Source organism: Aulonocara stuartgranti (assembly GCF_965226115.1).
Source record: "Aulonocara stuartgranti genome assembly, chromosome: 23".
NCBI lineage: Eukaryota > Metazoa > Chordata > Actinopteri > Cichliformes > Cichlidae > Aulonocara > Aulonocara stuartgranti.
Window position 1 is genome coordinate 48,902,110 of NC_138958.1, and position 17,174 is coordinate 48,919,283.

Sequence of the window (17,174 nt, forward strand, 5' to 3'; positions counted from 1 at the left end):
AGCAACCGAAAATAAAATAAATTCATAATTATAATAAAGGTCAATCAAATGGACCAATATGGAAAGGCCATGATGATCCACTTGGTAAAATAAATCCGCTTGGCATCTTTCTTGGCGTTAAGACAACAATTCTGATGGCTAAAGATCCAAACGGGACACACAAAAAAAAGAGACACAGCTCTGTGTTTTCCAATTTGTCATCGTTTTGAAAGTTTACATTTCTTCAGTGTTGAGCAGCAGAAATGAGACTTTCCTGTCAGAGGTCATTTTTTAAAAAATGAGGTGAATCAACCATGAAAACCATGAATCAACATGTGAACATGAGCTGATGCTGCTGAAGTGAAGCAAAGTTACAGAGCTTTGATTACAGACACAGCTGAGAGTTTGTAATCTGTCATCATTTTAAAAAGTTTCCATGGAACAGCAGAAATGAGGCTTTACTGTCAGAGGCCGACAGCACTGAACACAACAGCAGACTGGTGGCTAATAAACAGTGAATGATGCAGAAACAGATGTTTGAAGCTGTTCTTGGAGTACACTGAGAGAGAGAGAGCTGTGCAGGCAGGAACAGCCAAAGTCAGAGAGAATTCATGAGCATATTGATCAAACGTGAAGCAGAGTTTGGATCTTCTTTTGCTGCTGCTTCACTCAGTTTTGGTTGGAGACAGATGAAACCTGCAGCTTCAGGATCTGTGAGCTGTCCACTTTCAGCCCCGACGGCGTGTCCGTGTACGTGCCGTCGAGTGAACGATCCACGCTCTGTGTTTCCATCTTTGTGTGTTTAGCTGCTCTCATTTACTGTTTTATCTGTTTGCTGCTTGTTGAAATAGTTTGTGAGCTTTAACCTGAGATTCTGGCAAAATACATTTATATTAAACATCGATTCAGGATTGAATGAATCAACATCGTTTTATTCAAATTAAAACCATTTAAATGGGAACATGAATTTTTTACAGCCGCCTCTAATGCTGGGTAATGTCAGCTGGTCCATGTGCAGCTGGCTGTGAGGCTCAGGGAGCGTCTACAAAGTGCAACACTGAAAGAACATCATCCATAAATATTGAGTAATAACTGGACTCTCATACAGCGAGACTCAAATGCCTTTAAACATCAGCTTATCCTGCTGATCCAAGTCCAACACTGAGTTTGTAAAAACATGTTTGTCAATCATTTTGTTTGGTTTCTGAGGAAAATGATTCAATAAGTTGCTGCTAATACACAACATTTCATCATATTTCCTCATAACCCTCTTTTGTCTGACCATTTGATCCCATTTGAATTTGCAATAAAGGATCCACAGAGTTTGGTGACAATAATGACAGTAGATGTTTGTGTGAAAGTGCTGGAAGCAAATGAGTGTGTGATGTTCTTTCAGTGTTGCACTTTGTAGACGCTCCCTGAGCACTGGTCTCACAGCCAGCTGCACATAGAGACCAGTGTTGTTAGTCCAGGGCCCTGTTTCAGAAAGCCGGTTTAGTGCAAACTCTGAGTAAGTATACCCTGAGTTAACGAAAACTCTGGGTTTTCGGTTTCACAAAGCGAGTTTAGATTAATCCTGAGTGAGTTACTATGACGACACACTCCGTGAAGCTAACCTGCCCCCTAGCAGGTTTACTTCAACTAACCCTGACGTTCTCCGCCTCTTTGTCAGAAACCTGACTGTAGGAAGTGTCAGACATGGCGTGCCCCTTCCTTGAAGAGCCAGTAGATGTTGAAGCCCAAATTCTCCGCAGAGCTCTCCGCCGGGAGAGAGTGATCAGAGCGCGTTTGGACATTTTATCATTTCCTGATGATTTTCTGTGTGAACGTTACCGTTTTTCAGCACAATCTATAATTTATTTGAATAACATCCTCAGGCCATATATTACGCATGTGACACATCGCGGACATCCTCTCAGTTCTGTACATATTTGTATTGCACTTCGGTTTTTTGCAAACGGGAGCTTTCTGTATAATATTGGTGACGCTGAGCACGTTTCCAAGGCTACCGTCTGTCGGGCAGTCAGGAATGTTACAGTTGCACTGAAACGTCTCCTGTACTCGTTTGTGGTGTTCCCCGGTCATAGACCCACAAGATTTATCAAAGAGGGATTCCACAAAATTGCAGGTATCAGGATGACCAAAACTTAATTTATGATGTGGTGATACTTGAACTACTACTTAAATTTTACATTTATTGTCACGGTTCCCAGGCGTGATTGGCTGTATAGATGGCACTCACATTCCAATCATTGCTCCTTCACTAAATGAAGGAGACTATGTGAACAGGAAGTCTTTCCACAGCATTAATGTACAGGTACATAGTTCCCTGTAGCATTTCAAACTAACAAATTATTTCATTATAGTAATGGATGCTAATTTGTGTTCTCTGCACTGTGAAGATCATATGTGATGCTGCCAACATTATCACAAATGTGGAAGCCAAGTGGCCAGGCTCTGTGAGTGGTGGTGGTGGAGGACCCCCACCTGTTTTTCGGGCCTCCGCTTTTTTTCTAGTAGCTATAACGGGTCACATTTGAGCATACAGAGTAAGCAAATATGTACTTGTAATGTGCTCAGATAATTTCAATAAGTGCTTACAGAAAAAAAATTAATGTAGCCTCTAACTGCAATTGATTTACATGGGACAAACAGACCAAGCACTATGGCTCATAATACAATTACACCTTACCTGTTTGGACTATATTTTTATATTTCATTTTTACTTGCTGCCAGGCAAGTTTGGGGCCTGTTGGGTTGCACCTGCGCTCACATCACATCACAAAATAAAATGTATAAAATAAAATATAATAAAATAACGTGTTAAATGGGTGGAAATCCCTAGATCAATGTTTAAATTAACACTCACGCATTGACTCTGTCGGCTATGTTTTGCCATGCATGCTCCCTTTCTTTTGCAGCTGAGGCTGTGTTACTTTTTTTCCGCAAAATTTGCATGTTATCGGCATATGCTGCCATCAGAATTTCGGCCTCAAGCGCTGTAAGATACATTGACCGCGCCTTCTTTCCCTCCGTCTCCATGGTGACTCGCTTAATCTGTGCTCCACTAATCAGGGCTTTATGTATCCTCGTGCGCGCGCTTCACTTGGGGTTAAAGCAACTCCGCGTTGACTGAACTAATTGTTATCAGCCTTTCTGAAACAGAATATTCCGAGTTGGACAGTTCGGGGTTACTCAACCCTGAGTATCGTTTTTCACTCTGAGTTTTCTAAACCGGCTTCCTGAAATAGGGCCCAGGTCAGAAGATGACTTGTTGGAATGAAAATGAGCTTGTAGTTTGTCTGTTTTAATAATGTGACTGGAAAAAGGTGTTGGACTTCAAATATGTCCATTTCTGTCACACTTCACCTTTAAAAGTGAAGCCATGTGGTTCCTGGAAGGAAAAACACGACTTTTTCAAGTCTTTGTCCTGTTTTTATGAGAAATGTACGACTTTAATGTGAAACATTCAGAGTTTTTTCTCTTGTTGTGTTTGTTTGAAGCTGCTTCCTGTTGGCTTCAGCTGTTTGGAGTTTCCATTTTCTAAACTTCTACATTCTGAACCTTCTTCAGCTCTGAACAGATGATGAAACACTGAATGATTTCAAGCACTTTGTCTAATAAACTTACATCTTTCATTCTTTATACAGATTGAAGAGCTGTGGTTTGTCAGAGATCAGCTGTGATTATCTGGCAGCAGCACTGAAGTCCAACCCCTCCCATCTGAGAGAGCTGGACCTGAGCGACAACTACAACCTGCAGGATCCAGGAGTGAAGCATCTGTGTGGTTTCCTGGAGAGTCCAGGATGTAAACTTGAAACTCTGAGGTCAGTCAGCATGTTTTAGTTGTGCTGAGATGAATATGATGTGAAAGTTGTGCTGACACTAAACTGCAGACATCAGGCTGATATTATACTGATCCACACTGAGGATCTTCATGGTAAAGTCTGTTTTCTTCTTCTCTGGTTTAGTCCATTGACTGCAGCAGAACAATGTTCACATTTCAAACAGTGATACTCAACGTATGGCCCGCGGCCCACACGCGGCCTGCCCACCTTTCCTGATTCAGAGAGAGGGGACCCTGATTAACTGTGTAGCTTCTTCCTCACAGTTCTAAGTATCAGACACAACAATGAATAATCCACAGCTGACTGTCTTTAGCAGGTCAAAGGTCACGGCACACAGCAGACAGTCAGAAATATTCTAACTCTGATCATTTATCAGTTGTGACACTGTGAGACTTGATCAGAGGTGTGATCATCACAGCAGAGGCCTTTGTGTCAAAGTCACTGAGGATCAAACAGAAACACATGAAGCAGATTTTCCTCTTCTGGCTTTTTATAGCAGATAACCTTCAAAATATTCTGCAGTCGATCAAAAACTGAAGCAAACCATGAAGCAACATGTGAACATGAGCTGATGCTGCTGAAGTGAAGCAAAGTTACAGAGGTTTGATTACAGACACAGCTGAGAGTTTGTAATCTGTCATCATTTTAAAAAGTTTCCATGGAACAGCAGAAATGAGGCTTTACTGTCAGAGGCCGACAGCACTGAACACAACAGCAGACTGGTGGCTAATAAACAGTGAATGATGCAGAAACAGATGTTTGAAGCTGTTCTTGGAGTACACTGAGAGAGAGAGAGCTGTGCAGGCAGGAACAGCCAAAGTCAGAGAGAATTCATGAGCATATTGATCAAACGTGAAGCAGAGTTTGGATCTTCTTTTGCTGCTGCTTCACTCAGTTTTGGTTGGAGACAGATGAAACCTGCAGCTTCAGGATCTGTGAGCTGTCCACTTTCAGCCCTGACGGCGTGTCCGTGTACGTGCCGTCGAGTGAACGATCCACGCTCTGTGTTTCCATCTTTGTGTGTTTAGCTGCTCTCATTTACTGTTTTATCTGTTTGCTGCTTGTTGAAATAGTTTGTGAGCTTTAACCTGAGATTCTGGCAAAATACATTTATATTAAACATCGATTCAGGATTGAATGAATCAACATCGTTTTATTCAAATTAAAACCATTTAAATGGGAACATGAATTTTTTACAGCCGCCTCTAATGCTGGGTAATGTCAGCTGGTCCATGTGCAGCTGGCTGTGGGGCTCAGGGAGCGTCTACAAAGTGCAACACTGAAAGAACATCATCCATAAATATTGAGTAAGAACTGGACTCTCATACAGCGAGACTCAAATGCCTTTAAACATCAGCTTATCCTGCTGATCCAAGTCCAACACTGAGTTTGTAAAAACATGTTTGTCAATCATTTTGTTTGGTTTCTGAGGAAAATGATTCAATAACTTGCTGCTAATACACAACATTTCATCATATTTCCTCATAACCCTCTTTTGTCTGACCATTTGATCCCATTTGAATTTGCAATAAAGGATCCACAGAGTTTGGTGACAATAATGACAGTAGATGTTTGTGTGAAAGTGCTGGAAGCAAATGAGTGTGTGATGTTCTTTCAGTGTTGCACTTTGTAGACGCTCCCTGAGCACTGGTCTCACAGCCAGCTGCACATAGAGACCAGTTTTGTTAGTCCAGGTCAGAAGATGACTTGTTGGAATGAAAATGAGCTTGTAGTTTGTCTGCTTTAATAATGTGACTGGAAAAAGGTGTTGGACTTCAAATATGTCCATTTCTGTCACACTTCACCTTTAAAAGTGAAGCCATGTGGTTCCTGGAAGGAAAAACACGACTTTTTCAAGTCTTTGTCCTGTTTTTATGAGAAATGTACGACTTTAATGTGAAACATTCAGAGTTTTTTCTCTTGTTGTGTTTGTTTGAAGCTGCTTCCTGTTGGCTTCAGCTGTTTGGAGTTTCCATTTTCTAAACTTCTACATTCTGAACCTTCTTCAGCTCTGAACAGATGATGAAACACTGAATGATTTCAAGCTCTTTGTCTAATAAACTTACATCTTTCATTCTTTATACAGATTGAAGGACTGTGGTTTGTCAGAGATCAGCTGTGATTATCTGGCAGCAGCACTGAAGTCCAACCCCTCCCATCTGAGAGAGCTGGACCTGAGCTCCAACAACAAGCTGCAGGATCCAGGAGTGAAGCATCTGTGTGGTTTCCTGGAGAGTCCAGGATGTAAACTTGAAACTCTGAGGTCAGTCAGCATGTTTTAGTTGTGCTGAGATGAATATGATGTGAAAGTTGTGCTGACACTAAACTGCAGACATCAGGCTGATATTATACTGATCCACACTGAGGATCTTCATGGTAAAGTCTGTTTTCTTCTTCTCTGGTTTAGTCCATTGACTGCAGCAGAACAATGTTCACATTTCAAACAGTGATATTCAACGTATGGCCCGCGGCCCACACGCGGCCTGCCCACCTTTCCTGATTCAGAGAGAGGGGACCCTGATTAACTGTGTAGCTTCTTCCTCACAGTTCTAAGTATCAGACACAACAATGAATAATCCACAGCTGACTGTCTTTAGCAGGTCAAAGGTCACGGCACACAGCAGACAGTCAGAAATATTCTAACTCTGATCATTTATCAGTTGTGACACTGTGAGACTTGATCAGAGGTGTGATCATCACAGCAGAGGCCTTTGTGTCAAAGTCACTGAGGATCAAACAGAAACACATGAAGCAGATTTTCCTCTTCTGGCTTTTTATAGCAGATAACCTTCAAAATATTCTGCAGTCGATCAAAAACTGAAGCAAACCATGAAGCAACATGTGAACATGAGCTGATGCTGCTGAAGTGAAGCAAAGTTACAGAGGTTTGATTACAGACACAGCTGAGAGTTTGTAATCTGTCATCATTTTAAAAAGTTTCCATGGAACAGCAGAAATGAGGCTTTACTGTCAGAGGCCGACAGCACTGAACACAACAGCAGACTGGTGGCTAATAAACAGTGAATGATGCAGAAACAGATGTTTGAAGCTGTTCTTGGAGTACACTGAGAGAGAGAGAGCTGTGCAGGCAGGAACAGCCAAAGTCAGAGAGAATTCATGAGCATATTGATCAAACGTGAAGCAGAGTTTGGATCTTCTTTTGCTGCTGCTTCACTCAGTTTTGGTTGGAGACAGATGAAACCTGCAGCTTCAGGATCTGTGAGCTGTCCACTTTCAGCCCCGACGGCGTGTCCGTGTACGTGCCGTCGAGTGAACGATCCACGCTCTGTGTTTCCATCTTTGTGTGTTTAGCTGCTCTCATTTACTGTTTTAGCTGTTTGCTGCTTGTTGAAATAGTTTGTGAGCTTTAACCTGAGATTCTGGCAAAATACATTTATATTAAACATCGATTCAGGATTGAATGAATCAACATCGTTTTATTCAAATTAAAACCATTTAAATGGGAACATGAATTGTTTACAGCCGCCTCTAATGCTGGGTAATGTCAGCTGGTCCATGTGCAGCTGGCTGTGAGGCTCAGGGAGCGTCTACAAAGTGCAACACTGAAAGAACATCATCCATAAATATTGAGTAAGAACTGGACTCTCATACAGCGAGACTCAAATGCCTTTAAACATCAGCTTATCCTGCTGATCCAAGTCCAACACTGAGTTTGTAAAAACATGTTTGTCAATCATTTTGTTTGGTTTCTGAGGAAAAAGATTCAATAACTTGCTGCTAATACACAACATTTCATCATATTTCCTCATAACCCTCTTTTGTCTGACCATTTGATCCCATTTGAATTTGCAATAAAGGATCCACAGAGTTTGGTGACAATAATGACAGTAGATGTTTGTGTGAAAGTGCTGGAAGCAAATGAGTGTGTGATGTTCTTTCAGTGTTGCACTTTGTAGACGCTCCCTGAGCACTGGCCTCACAGCCAGCTGCACATAGAGACCAGTGTTGTTAGTCCAGGTCAGAAGATGACTTGTTGGAATGAAAATGAGCTTGTAGTTTGTCTGCTTTAATAATGTGACTGGAAAAAGGTGTTGGACTTCAAATATGTCCATTTCTGTCACACTTCACCTTTAAAAGTGAAGCCATGTGGTTCCTGGAAGGAAAAACACGACTTTTTCAAGTCTTTGTCCTGTTTTTATGAGAAATGTACGACTTTAATGTGAAACATTCAGAGTTTTTTCTCTTGTTGTGTTTGTTTGAAGCTGCTTCCTGTTGGCTTCAGCTGTTTGGAGTTTCCATTTTCTAAACTTCTACATTCTGAACCTTCTTCAGCTCTGAACAGATGATGAAACACTGAATGATTTCAAGCACTTTGTCTAATAAACTTACATCTTTCATTCTTTATACAGATTGAAGAGCTGTGATTTGTCAGATATTGGCCTTGATTATCTGGCAGCAGCGCTGAAGTCCAACCCCTCGTATCCCACAGAGGTGGACCTGAGTGGAACCTACAGCAACCTGAAGGGTTCAGGAGTGAAACATCTGTGTGGTTTCCTGGAGAATCCACGATGTCGATTTGAAACTCTGAGGTCAGTCAGCATGTTTTAGTTGTGCTGAGATGAATATGATGTGAAAGTTGTGCTGACACTAAACTGCAGACATCAGGCTGATATTATACTGATCCACACTGAGGATCTTCATGGTAAAGTCTGTTTTCTTCTTCTCTGGTTTAGTCCATTGACTGCAGCAGAACAATGTTCACATTTCAAACAGTGATGCTCAACGTATGGCCCGCGGCCCACACGCGGCCTGCCCACCTTTCCTGATTCAGAGAGAGGGGACCCTGATTAACTGTGTAGCTTCTTCCTCACAGTTCTAAGTATCAGACACAACAATGACTAATCCACAGCTGACTGTCTTTAGCAGGTCAAAGGTCACGGCACACAGCAGTCTGGGAAACAGTTTGGAGCAGGAATTCTTGCACATTTACAAACTGACACTGCTGCACGGCATGCTGGGTAATGCTAGCTGCTCAGGTATGGGTGTGGTAACGGCTGTGAGACTCTGTGGCTGCAGAACACTGAAGAAGAGAAAAGAGAGGTGGAGGATGAAGAAAAGAGGCGGAGATGAAGCAGAAGTTTAACTCTAGAGAGGAGCTGTGTCTGTGTGGGTGGGGCTCAGGCAGCTCCGCCCACACAGTGACAGTGAAGCAGGTGAAGAGTAATAAATGAAGACAGCAGACAGGATTTGATAAGCTGATGTACAAACATGTAGAATGATGGTGGCAGCTACAGAAACAGGTCCATACAGACTGAAGCGTGTCTCAGTCTGAATGTACACTGCTGTTATAAGAGCTGTGGAAACTCAGGTCAAAAGGACGTAACCACACTGCTGACAGTTCCAGGACATTCACAGAGTTACAGCATCATTTGTGAACATAAAGACAGAAAGCTCATCCAAATCCTGGGATTAAAAGTCTGTCCTGGTGGTGTCCAGTCAAACACGTCTCTGTGAAAGCTTCAATCCAACAGGCTCCAAAGTCCTTCTGCTCATTTCCTCGCCGGGTTCTTGATGCTCCTGTACCATCTCTCTGTCATCCTCCTCGCTCCCTCTTTGCACTCACAGTCTTTGTGCATCATTAACACTCACATGAGGAAAACCAAAGTTTTACTGGGCAGAAGATGATCATCAGTGACGCTGTCTTTAAAATACTCTTGTTAGAAATGTTCGACTTTAATGTGAAACATTCAGAGTTTTTTCTCTTGTTGTGTTTGTTTGAAGCTGCTTCCTGTTGGCTTCAGCTGTTTGGAGTTTCCATTTTCTAAACTTCTACATTCTGAACCTTCTTCAGCTCTGAACAGATGATGAAACACTGAATGATTTCAAGCACTTTGTCTAATAAACTTACATCTTTCATTCTTTATACAGATTGGAGCGCTGTGATTTGTCAGAGATCAGCTGTGATTATCTGGCAGCAGCACTGAAGTCCAACCCCTCCCATCTGAGACAGCTGGACCTGAGTAATGACTCCTCCTCTTCTTCAACTAAGAACAACCTGCAGGATCCAGGAGTGAAGCATCTGTGTGGTTTCCTGGAGAGTCCAGGATGTAAACTTGAAACTCTGAGGTCAGTCAGCATGTTTTAGTTGTGCTGAGATGAATATGATGTGAAAGTTGTGCTGACACTAAACTGCAGACATCAGGCTGATATTATACTGATCCACACTGAGGATCTTCATGGTAAAGTCTGTTTTCTTCTTCTCTGGTTTAGTCCATTGACTGCAGCAGAACAATGTTCACATTTCAAACAGTGATATTCAACGTATGGCCCGCGGCCCACACGCGGCCTGCCCACCTTTCCTGATTCAGAGAGAGGGGACCCTGATTAACTGTGTAGCTTCTTCCTCACAGTTCTAAGTATCAGACACAACAATGAATAATCCACAGCTGACTGTCTTTAGCAGGTCAAAGGTCACGGCACACAGCAATCTGTGAAACAGTTTGGAGCAGGAATTCTTGCACATTTACAAACTGACACTGCTGCACGGCATGCTGGGTAATGCTAGCTGCTCAGGTATGGGCGTGCTAATGGCTGTGAGGCTCCGTGGCTGCAGAACACTGAAGAAGAGAAAAGAGAGGTGGAGGATGAAGAAAAGAGGCGGAGATGAAGCAGAAGTTTAGCTCCAGAGAGGAGCTGTGTCTGTGTGGGCGGGGCTCAGGCAGCTCCGCCCACTCAGTTTGTTCCCTCCTGATTCATCTGCATGTGTTCTGCTTCACACTGCTCACCTCCACCAAAGACTTCACAAACATCTTCTTTCTTTGAGTCCAGTTTGTCCCACAAACACTTCCAAATCTCCTCCTCTGAGATTCTGCAGCTTCTTGCAGTGTGACTCAGCTGACTTCTGACAGACCACAGACTGGCACAGCATCCACATGTGTCTCCTTTCAAACAGGCTCTTGATGTTTCCTCCCACATCATTCTGGCCTCTCAGTCTCCTTTGTTCTCCAGCTCTGTAGCTCCAGCTGGTGAAGCTTCAGTTTTCCATGTTGGTAACAGTAAACTACAGCCTCTGCTGTCAGCTGGGTAACTAAACAGAGCTGCAGCACGTCTCTGCGGTGGTGCTACATCCAGCCTGCAGACGGCCGTCTACATGTTGTAGTGGTTTACAGTCACCAGGGGGCGCTGTCCCAGCCATGCAGGCAGTGGGCTGCTCTGCTTGTGCTGTTGTTGGTGAAGCTGAAGTGAAAGCGAGAGTTAAAACCCTGAACAGTGTCCACTGAGCTTCTCATGCTCTTCTCATGCTCAAAGAAGTTTAACAGGAAGGACGACTCGTCCATCAGGCGTCCAGCTGTCCGTGACCGTGTCCACAGCAGAGTGTGACCGAGGCTTCATGCTAACACGCACACATGAAGCTAATACCACCACGAGCAGCTGCTCAGTGGATTTGGAGGACAAATGTCTGCAGCTTCTCACAGGCAGTATGCAGAATGTGGATCTCCACAAAGACTGTGGAGAGCTCGTCCCACACTCTAAATCCAAACTTGTCTGCACAAAACTTCTCACACGTTCCCGTCACAAGTGTCTTCTAAGTGAAGCTACCAGGTTCAGGTCCAGCTTGTTTATCTGGAGCTGCAGGAGATGATCCATCCTCACAAAGCAACACAGACAGCAGATATGCAAACACACAACACAACCAAAGGATTCTCTCTGCATGTCTGTGGCTGATGCTGCTGGAACGAAGCTGTTTGAAACCTTGTTGTTCTGCACTTTGGGACCAGAAGAGGAAACTGAAGCTCTGTGCAGAGGGTCCAATGGAAGCAGCCAAGCGCTGTAAGTGTCTGCTGTGCAGGGATGCTGGTTCAGCTGTGGCTCAGTTTCACAGTGTGACTCAATAAAAGCAGCAGGAAATCAAAGCTTGATGCTTTCATCAGTGTGGAAATAAGAAAGTTTCCTGTGACAGACGCTGGAGCTCTTTCACTCTCAGCTTCACAGTTTCAGCTTCAAACTTCTTCCAACATGTTTCTAACACGGCCACATTCCACCTTAATGGAGCTGATATCTTGTGCATCAGCACATTTTCTAAAGGCAGCGATCACATCTTTAGTTTTGGATGTTTAACTGCAGATTGTTTATGTGTTTATAGCACATTAATTACAGCAGCAGCGTTGACCACAGTGCTGTACAAGAATCCAAAATAACGATTAAAATAACTCCTAATATTAATATCACACATCAAATATCAAATAACTCTCATGCTGTATTAAAAGCCAGTGAATACAAATGTGTTTTCAGAGCAGATTTACAGAGACTGACAGCAGGAGCTGGGGCTGTTCGATAGAACGATGTATATATGATGACCATATGAAAACGTCTATCGTTTCATATCACGCTCTTTGTTTCCTGCTTATGTGTTTGTGTTTTCCAGATAAAGCTTTCAAAATAAATCTGAAGATCCTGTTGAGAGTTTTCAAAATAAACACAATACAGTACTGCGGTCGCTCGTTTATCGAGTTACGTTCTAAAAATAAGTCTCAGAATGAAGTAGCAGCTTTATGTTTTACAAGTATTATAGAAGTTTTAAGGCAGTTAAACCCTCACTGCACACTTTCTACACTTTTCTCAGACAGGCATGAACATTTTCACACTTTTCTCTCTTGTTTAAACAAAGTTCAAACCTTCATAGAAAAATAAGTTCATTATTAAAGAGTGAAAGCAAAGTGTTTCTGAAATGTGTCAAATCAGCCTTTGCTGGCATTAAATGAGCTTCTGTGTGAGGAGCACTCGTCCATGGCCTGGGCTCCTCGCTGTCAGGTAAAGTTTCATAAAGCTTTTGAGTTTTTCTGCAGATAATGTTGGTGTCCAGCACGATGTTCTTTTTCCTGCGGTCACTGAGCCACAAAGCCAAAGCTGACTCCATCCTTACGATGTTCTTGTTGTGGACAGTTACAACCTTTTTGCCTCCTTGTTGAAACTATGATGGTCAGCATCTTCCTCTGCCTTTGGCTGCTACCACAGGTGCAAAACGTCTCGTCATCATTGTTGTTTGTTGGGACAAAACGTACAAACATACAGTGCAGCACTGCAGAGTCACACTGCTGTAAATTTGAACACATTCTGTACTGTACAGGAGACACGGCACGAGATTGGCTGATGATGGTCTACAGCCAATCAGGACGCAGAACACAACGCGCTGTAAAAAACAAAAGCATGCAAAATTGCACAAAAAAGATCAGCGAAACAGCGAGGCCGCCAAAGGTGAACTGTGTTACAGCGAGGGACCAGCGTATATGTGGTTGTTGGGACGATAAATGTCTTTGAGCTTGTGTCAGAAGACGAGCTGCAGCTTTCTGGACCAGCTGCAGTCTTGCCAGGCAGGTCCCACTAACTCCAACATATAAGGAGTTACAATAATCCAGCTGGGACGTCATGAAAACGTGGATCGCCCGTTCAAGGTTTTTAAAAGATATAAATGATCTCACCTTAGATAAAAGCCTCAGTTTGAAGAAAGACCGCTGTACAACTGAGCTCAGCTGTTTTTCAAATTGCCGTCAAATATAAGCCCCAAATGTAATAATGCGATTTAATAAAAGAGCTGAACCAGTCTAATAGAGCGCCCTTGATGCCGCCATGCTCCAATGGTGAGGTCAAGATGCTGTGGTCAAGGCAGCGGTCAGATCCAAAAGCACAGCGGAGTCTCCTGATCAGTGGCTGATAAAAGATCATTAAGAACTTTTCAAAGTGCAGTTTCAGTGCTGTGAAGAGCTTTAAAACCAGACTGAAACCTTTACAACAGATTGCAGCTGAACAAATATAATCTTTTACAAAATCTTCGACAGGAAGGGAAGCTTTGAAATAGGCCTGAAGTTTGAGCGGACAGAGGATCCAGATCAGGTTTTTAGTACAGGCTGTACAACAGCATGTTTCAAACAGGCTGTACAACACCTGAACTAAGACTGCTGTTAAAAATCGCTAAGATGTCAGAACCAACAACCTTTAAAATCTTTTTAAACACGTGTTGGAACAACTTCATTTGGACAAGATGATGTCTTTATAGCATCACATCGTTCCTCCACCTGATCAAACCACACAGGCTCAAACTGATCAAAAACAGCTGAGCAGGTGAATATTTTAGCCCCGGTGCGATCTCGGGCGAGAGTATCGATGATGGCCAAAGGGCAGCGTCCAGCTCTACGGCCGCTGAAGAGCAGACTCAACAGACGCGCGTGATGTGGATCCTACTGCTCTAAAACTGGAGCTTCTTCAATCCATTAAAGAGGACATTAGTACGCTGTTAAAAGAAGAAATGCATTGAAAGAAGATTTTGACAATATAAGGGCTGACGTGCAAGGACTGAGAAATGAGATCGCTAACAGCATGGCGGTGACGTGCGGCGAAGTTGATGGAGTAAAGGTTACAGTGAAAGAAGCTGAGGATGGGCTGTCAATGTGGAGCGATGAGGTGACCACCCTGCAGTCTACAGTAGAGAGTATGAAGGAGGAGCTGTCTGACCTGAAGGATAAATGTGATGAAGGCAGGAAGCGGAGAGCTAACATCCACATCATAGGGATCCCAGAGGGCCTGGACTCGAGCTCCTCCACGGCCGTATCCGTGCTACTACGTGAAGTGCTGGGTATGGATAAAGACGTTATTGTCGACCGCTCACACAGGAGCCCTATCCTGAGAAAGCCAGCTGGTAACCCGCACGCCGTCATAGCCGAGCGTCACTACTACCAGGATTGTGTGGCTACGCCGTGCCAGGGCCCAAGCCCCGCTTGAGTTTAACGGACAACCTATTGCAATATTACGACTGGGCGATATGACCCAAAGTTCATATCTCGATATTCTTTAGCTGGATGGCGATATACGATATATATCTCGATATTTTTGAAGCCAGAAAGTACGAACAAAAAGAGAGTTCTTAGTCAAAGCTGTGTCCCAAATCTCACACAGGCACATTTATTAACATACAGCGTAGATGTACATGAAACAATTACTCAGAAATAAATGATCAGCATTTATTAAATAATAATGCTCCATAAATAAAAGAAAACAATGTTGTGTTTGTGCATAACAAAAAGCTCACAATCGTGCAGTCAAAATGTAAACAGACGCTGAGCATAATAACAAGCAGCTGCTCTGTTCCCAGGTTCTACTGCGTGACTGACAGCCTGGAGTTTGAAACCCTCTTTGTAACCGTGTCTCTTACAGGTGCCATTTATGGTCCTTATACACACTCAATACAGTAATATTACGTTGAAGCAGAGTACGTATCACTCCGCGAGGCTCCTCGTAGCTGTAATGCTCCAACAATCCATCAAGCGGTGCGGCCTCGTAGCTGAGCAAAGTCGTACCAAAACATCTTTTGAAAGGTTTCTGAGCGCCGTGTAGCACATAAAACCGGTTCGAGGTCAGTAAGCACAACCAGAATTCATCCATAAGCCGCACTGTCGATTTATGAGAAAATTACAGGATTTTAAGTGCAGAAAATATAGTTTATGGTTTTCATTTGATCTTAGCAAATATCTACGCCTCTAATTGGGACGATCACAGATTTTTGACTAATGTCTTTGCGCGGCTCCCCAATATGTCATCACACAATATCATCTTTGAGGGAGACCTAAACTGCTCATTATCTGCTATGGACCACAGTTCACACAAAAGTACACTTAGTCCAAACTCAGCATGCGTCATTCAGAGCTTTCTTAATAATTATGGGCTGGCTGATGTATGGAGATTTCATAATCCTGCTTCACATCAATACTCTTTTTTTTCTAATGTCCATAAAACATATATTTGTATAGAAAAACGTCTCCCTTTAGTTACAGAATGTGATTATAAGACTCTGGTGATTTCTCCTCTTGTTTTTTCAATGTGTATTCCTGATGCCTGCTCCAACTATCAGCCATGGAGATTCAACTCAGTGTTGTTAGCAGATGAAGAGTTTGTCAGTTACAAAAGGTCTCAAAGACATTTTTTTTCTATCAATCAGACCCCAGAGATGTCATCATCAGTCATTTGGGAATCTCTAAAAGCATCTGAGAGGCCAAATAATTTCATTTTGTGCCAAACAAAGTGCAACACTGAAAGAACATCATCCATAAATATTGAGTAAGAACTGGACTCTCATACAGCGAGACTCAAATGCCTTTAAACATCAGCTTATCCTGCTGATCCAAGTCCAACACTGAGTTTGTAAAAACATGTTTGTCAATCATTTTGTTTGGTTTCTGAGGAAAATGATTCAATAAGTTGCTGCTAATACACAACATTTCATCATATTTCCTCATAACCCTCTTTTGTCTGACCATTTGATCCCATTTGAATTTGCAATAAAGGATCCACAGAGTTTGGTGACAATAATGACAGTAGATGTTTGTGTGAAAGTGCTGGAAGCAAATGAGTGTGTGATGTTCTTTCAGTGTTGCACTTTGTAGACGCTCCCTGAGCACTGGTCTCACAGCCAGCTGCACATAGAGACCAGTGTTGTTAGTCCAGGTCAGAAGATGACTTGTTGGAATGAAAATGAGCTTGTAGTTTGTCTGCTTTAATAATGTGACTGGAAAAAGGTGTTGGACTTCAAATATGTCCATTTCTGTCACACTTCACCTTTAAAAGTGAAGCCATGTGGTTCCTGGAAGGAAAAACACGACTTTTTCAAGTCTTTGTCCTGTTTTTATGAGAAATGTACGACTTTAATGTGAAACATTCAGAGTTTTTTCTCTTGTTGTGTTTGTTTGAAGCTGCTTCCTGTTGGCTTCAGCTGTTTGGAGTTTCCATTTTCTAAACTTCTACATTCTGAACCTTCTTCAGCTCTGAACAGATGATGAAACACTGAATGATTTCAAGCACTTTGTCTAATAAACTTACATCTTTCATTCTTTATACAGATTGAAGAGCTGTGGTTTGTCAGAGATCAGCTGTGATTATCTGGCAGCAGCACTGAAGTCCAACCCCTCCCATCTGAGACAGCTGGACCTGAGCCACAACAACAACCTGCAGGATCCAGGAGTGAAGCATCTGTGTGGTTTCCTGGAGAGTCCAGGATGTAAACTTGAAACTCTGAGGTCAGTCAGCATGTTTTAGTTGTGCTGAGATGAATATGATGTGAAAGTTGTGCTGACACTAAACTGCAGACATCAGGCTGATATTATACTGATCCACACTGAGGATCTTCATGGTAAAGTCTGTTTTCTTCTTCTCTGGTTTAGTCCATTGACTGCAGCAGAACAATGTTCACATTTCAAACCTTCAAAGAAGAAGAAAAATCCTCCACTGGAAAATTCACTGTGAAACTCTCATTGCACCTTAAAGTCTGTGTGACACTGAAATCCAAAGCAAAATGTGCGTTTGCTTTACAGACAGCAGTCCAACACAAACATACACACA

General features: G+C 42.7%; 1 protein-coding gene across 1 annotated transcript in view; it reads left to right on the top strand.

Annotated features, from left to right (window-relative positions):
• Nucleotides 1-17,174, top strand: part of LOC309701281 (ribonuclease inhibitor-like) — a gene marked incomplete at its 5' end in the record, with an annotated part of 286,714 nt that overhangs the window by 3,257 nt on the left and 266,283 nt on the right. Inside the window, one exon of the mRNA XM_082525374.1 lies at nucleotides 3,630-3,806. Within this exon, the coding sequence (XP_082381500.1) occupies nucleotides 3,630-3,806 (177 nt within the window). The remainder of the gene's footprint in view (nucleotides 1-3,629; nucleotides 3,807-17,174) is intronic.